This window comes from Dipodomys ordii, unplaced genomic scaffold (genome assembly GCF_000151885.1).
Source record: "Dipodomys ordii isolate 6190 unplaced genomic scaffold, Dord_2.0 Scaffold56, whole genome shotgun sequence".
NCBI classification, from domain to species: domain Eukaryota; kingdom Metazoa; phylum Chordata; class Mammalia; order Rodentia; family Heteromyidae; genus Dipodomys; species Dipodomys ordii.
In genome coordinates, this window is record NW_012267272.1 from 5,178,553 (window position 1) to 5,184,159 (window position 5,607).

A 5,607-nucleotide genomic window follows, 5' to 3' on the forward strand; every position below is an offset into this window, starting at 1 on the left:
CGATCCTCAGATCTCAGCCTCCTGAGTAGCTAGGATTACAGGCGTGAGCCACCAGCGCCCGGCCTTCTTTTAATTCTTTATGTGAACCATTGTGCCACATGGGCAGGAGCACTTACTATGCATTACTTCATCGAGTCATCAAGCCATCCTAAGGCACTTGAAACCAATGAGGTTTGTTTTCTGCTTTTCCATGGATATATCCATTTTTCTAAATCACCACTTTTGGGGGGGAAGCTCTTCACCTCCAAGATACTTTGTAAACAGAGTCAATTGGGCCAAGTAATGGGGGGGGTGAAATCATATCCAAGTTTCAAGAACACTAAGAATTCTCACAACTCTGTTTCCTAATGCTCCTGCCAAATTCCCTTTATTCTCTTAGTGGGTTTTCCTGGTGCATAGTTAAGAAAGACCAAATAATAATGAGACTGTGGATAGCACAGATATTTCCTGATACAGGTATGAGGAGGATAGATGGATCTATCCACATACTCATCAAGAGAGGTCCCACCAGAGCACCAGAGAGTACCAAGAATGGGCCAGAAAGAGAAGAGCTAAGGTAAGTCCCCGGAACGAACCAGCAACCAGATGAGGATAAAATCTACAGCAAGTAAGACTGGCTCTCTTTTTTTTTTTTCTGTTTTATTTTATCTGATATCCCAAGATGAGTGTTTATGGAATTAACTAAGACCCTAATGCTAATTCATTATTTATAGCACTTTAGTCCAAACAGCTGAGCTTCTCATGGATTTGGTTAATTTAATCAAATTCAATGCAATTATGCTTTAATTAAAAATACATATGCATAAAGTTGAAATGATGATATTTAAATCAATTGAATTTACCACAAAATGAGAAGAGATGCAAACCATTCATTACAGATCTGAGCAGGAAGCAAAATTAACAATAATTTAACCTTACAATCTTTTTTTTTTCTATCTAGAAGGTAGCCAAGGCCAAAGGTCATGAATTCTCAATGTCACACCGTGAGTAGTAACTGTGACATTCAAATCCTCACTTCAAATCCACAGTCTGTTTAACTGGCCCCTTTCCTGACCTTTCCCAACTTCTGATTACACTCAAACCCCAGGTTTTCTCCAATTCTCAAAGTTTATCCAAACAGAACCTATAATCTAGGAGGCCAAAATTGCTAAAGCAATATAAAAGTCTTGACTCTTAGACCTTATCATTTCAACAACCTGGTCAAAGTCTTTGAGGGAATATATATATATATATATATAATATGTATATTAAATAATATATATTATATATATTGCAAGTTAATATCCTACATTTTGCTCCAAAACCTTTCTGCACATAACAAACTTAACAAAAACATATAAAATACAGCATCCATTATGATGCCAAAGCATTCTTTCTCTGAAAAAAGACTAAGAAAGAATACATCTTTCTTCTTTATTATTCTGAGTTCCTCACAGCTCTCTTTTTTTAGCCAAATAATTTTACACTATATAAAAACCGTTAAGCTCACTTTCTCAACATAATTCACTACACCATCACCAGACATTCTTCACAGAACCTAAAGAGAGTGCTAAACCTGAAGCAAATCATTCTAAACAGGGACTCCAGGTGAATTCTAATAAGCAAGGTTGACCCGACTGTTGATTGCTCTTCTCAGCTCTGGAAGTGTATCCTCCTGATTGTAGTATGGATTATTTTCTAGCCCACACCCACCCATAACACAGCTCTTTCCACGTTCTCCACCAGTAACTCTGACCCTCCACAGAATTCCTACAAAGACATCACTCCTCTCTCTCTCCCCATACCAGCCTGGGCCTACTCCCTTCTCCTCTGCAGGCAACATTCTCTCCCTCTCACACACCCTCTTCCTCTCTCCTCCCTCCAACACAGTTCTAAAGCAGCAAGGCCCGGCCCACACACTCAAACCCTAAAGCCACTAAAACTGGTGACCTGGAAGCTGGGTTAACTTGACAAACGCTGGTCAACCTTCCAAGTGTCTGGGAAGTTTTCCATCATCTGGAGAAGATAAGCTCTCTTTCCACCTCTGACAGCCCTTCCCCCAGGGAATCCAGACACAAGGGTCCCCTTCCACCTGTCCCCTGACTCAGAGGCTGGTCCCCAGAAGGATGGAGTGGGAGTCTGGAGACACAACTCACTGCAAATCGGACTTGGCAGTTCTCCTCTCCTAGGTAGCAGAGGTCGCCTGAGACGTTGGTCTCCAGCCACAGATGCTCCCCATTGATGGCGTTCTCCTGCAAGGAAAAGACCCACCCACTTCAGTTTTGGTTGTTTGTTTTTTTGTGTTTTTTTTTTTCCTCCAGGAATAAAGAAGACTTCAACTTTGCATTTGGAGGTCAGACAGTTCAAGGCCCCCAAGGAAGTGAAATACTTCTCCTTGGAACCTTCCAGGGACTGTTCCAGTTGATCCTATGAATATTCTAGAAATGTGGAATACTTGGTGTCATAACTCCCATAGCCTTCAGGCCGGCCGCTGCTTTATCCATGGATGTGATTCGTTTTTGAAACACATAATTGATACATGAGGGAAAAGTGTGTGAAGAGTTCTATGGAAAGCCTTATTTATGCAGGCCCCATACTGCTAATGCCCTGGCAATGAGATCTACTAAAATTTGCCTTTGCTGAGTGAATTAGCTTAGAAGGATGATGATGGTGTTAAAGTGTTTTGAAGCAAGACTGTTTGAAAACACATTTGTATTTGCATGGGAAAATTACACATACAAAGGCAGAGGATTCTTAACACTTAGTTTATGTCCCTGTACTCAATGTGTCATGAATTTAAACTCACTCAAACATTTTGCTAATTCAGTAAAGCCTCCCACCCAATTAATTCTAATGATTTTTTTCAACTGGAATAATTTTTCTGCCTCTAAAAGCACCCACATGCTTCTAAAGGTGAACAGAGCTGGCACGTTGTAGTTCATAATGAGCAACAACCCTATGATACACACAAAAAAAGATGCTATGTTTAATTGAAGAGAGGGAGTAAACACTAGTCTTTTAAAGAATAGGGAATAGAACTTCATATTCCTTCTTATGGTGTGACAAATTATTACATGAATTGGATATTTTCTTTGCTTTAGGGGAAGTATTGTATTGGATCAAGCATAAAGGAACAAGCCTACGTCAACATGTCTTACAGGAAAATTCCTCTCATTTCTCTCTTATTCAGTAGAATAATAGTGACTTGTTATTTTTCCATGGAGTATGCTGTGGCCTGAATTATATTTCTCAAAATTTATATGTTGGAAATTTAAGCCCTGACAGGATGGTCTAAGGAAGTGGGAGACCTCAGAAAGAAGTGAAGCTAGGAGGGAGGAATTTCCAGGATGAAATGAGGGCCTTATATAAAGAACACAAGAAAGATCCCCCCTCCCTTCCCCTCTGCTCCCCACACTTCTCTCCATGTATATGCACCATGTATATGCACCAAGTATGTGCATAAGAAAGTGACTGTCTGCAAGGCAGGGAGAAAGCCTGCACCAGGAACCAAATCTGTCAGCACTTTGACCTTATACTTCTCAGCCTCTAGAGCCCTGAGAAGTAAATATCTGTTATTTAAGCCATCCAGTCTATAATGTTTTGTTATTATAGCATGAGCAGACTAATAGGGGGGATTAAAGAGCTTTAAAGCAGAGCCAAACGATTTAGAAATCCATCTTCTATGTGAGCCATCTTTATTATACCCTATTTCAGATCTGTCCACACAATAACCCTCTACATTCCAAGGCTTAGCACAGAGAATTATAGACCAAATGATGTTTACTGGGAGAGGGGAAGAAAATACCTAGCATCACCCATCTTTTATAATGAATGCATTACTTCTGATTCAAATAGAGTCCATTTTCTTTTCCGAGCCCATAGTGTTAAATATTCCCAGGGATGAATCACCAACAGAGGGCCACAGCACGACCTGAGGTCTAGGTGCTTCGTGACGCAAGGAAAATGAAGCAAGTCCCAGAGGAGTCACAGTGAGTCACAAGAGATCAGGGAAAGTGCCCAACTGTGTAGATTTCAAGGGTTCAAGAATAGTCGGATGTAGGGCCATGCCTTACATGTCTCTAAGTTCCTCCAGACCATTCCTAAAAGGAAAACAATAGAGGGCTCATCACTCATTAGATCAAAGGGTGGCCATTTTTCCCCCAAAATATGTCCTTTCCCACTGATAATGTTCCTTTGTGACAAGTCAAGTTCAATTTGTTCATAGAAGTCCTTGAGAAAGCAGACCTCACCTCTTCTTGTAGGACAGACAGTAACCAGAAAGAGAAGCATAGGTTGAGGATTGAAAGTTTATACAGATGGATGAAATCTAAGATATTACTATTACTGAGGGGTTTTAACCCAAATTTGACTTATAAACAAATTCTACAAAACAATCCCTTTTCATTGTGTCATGCCTCAATTCATTCAGTGAACATTTATTCCTGGCCACTGGTGCCAGACACTTGAGATACTGTGGTAATTCATACAGGGAAATCTACTAGAGCAGATGAAAATGAAGACATCATAATAGCAAAACATACTAAAGGAGCAACCACAGCCAAAACCCTGTTAACTACCTCTAGGAAGTAAAGTAGGCAATGTTGCAGTAGAGTAATGGTCACAAAACATCCTTAATTCCAATCTAGGCAGCTCAGAAACCAAGTCCTTGACTTTTAGATAAGGCATGTAGGACCAGTCAAAACCCAGGTGGACAGAAGCTTCAACACTCTACTAATTTACCAGATCAGTTATCCAAATCCTGGACCCCGGGCTGTTAATGTCCTGGCTACACTACACACCACCACAAGCTTTCAGAGAAAAGCTGGCCAACCTTGCCTCAGACTCAGGCACAACAGAACTGCCAGAGCTAGCTGGCTTTACCCTTCCGTGTAAATCTACTTTAGAAGAGACTCATCTGTGCCAAGAGATCAGCAGTGAAACCATGGCTTCAGGATCCAAAAAAAGTTCTCAGAGGTATCACATGACTTCAATGTGATGAAGAGCCTAGGATCCAATAATTCAAGAGCCCTACCCTACTGCTTTAAAACATTTTGATACTAGATTCCAGAGCATGTCAGTAAGTCAAGATTTATTATATTTGATACTTATCTGTCTTGTATAAAAACCAGAGAAGGAGAAGAGAAAATTGGCATTAAGTAGCCTAGTTCGATTTTTAGTAAGGAAAGAGACATCAAACATTAATAATACACAGTGAGTAGAATCAGAGTTAACAATATAGATCCTGGGAATAATGGAAAAGGATAGGAACTTGCATGAACCTTTCAGGAGCTTAAACTAGTATACTCACATTGGGAAATATAACCTAAAGAAATAGTCCTAATGAAAAAAAGAAAGAAAAGGTATGTACCTTCCCAGGTTTACCCCTACCATATAAAAACAAAACCTGGTAACATTAGGAATTCTAAGTAGGGAAGATTGTTATAGGAAGTATCACAATACATTAAACGACTTCAAGATATGCAAGTGTGGAGATCAGTCAGATGGAAAACCGTATGATGCAGAGTCAAGCACAAATAAAATGTAAAATTGGCTATACATTAGGAACAGAAATCTATATGAAAATAAGAGCTAAAAAACATATTAACACAGATCTTTTTACCAAAAAAA

The 5,607-nt window shown here is 39.7% G+C and overlaps 1 protein-coding gene across 1 annotated transcript in view; it reads right to left on the reverse strand.

Moving 5' to 3' along the window:
• The window catches only part of Dgki (diacylglycerol kinase, iota), a 423,919-nt gene that overhangs the window by 263,484 nt on the left and 154,828 nt on the right, over positions 1-5,607 (reverse strand). Inside the window, exon 4 of the mRNA XM_013021551.1 lies at positions 2,136-2,231. Within this exon, the coding sequence (XP_012877005.1) occupies positions 2,136-2,231 (96 nt within the window). The remainder of the gene's footprint in view (positions 1-2,135; positions 2,232-5,607) is intronic.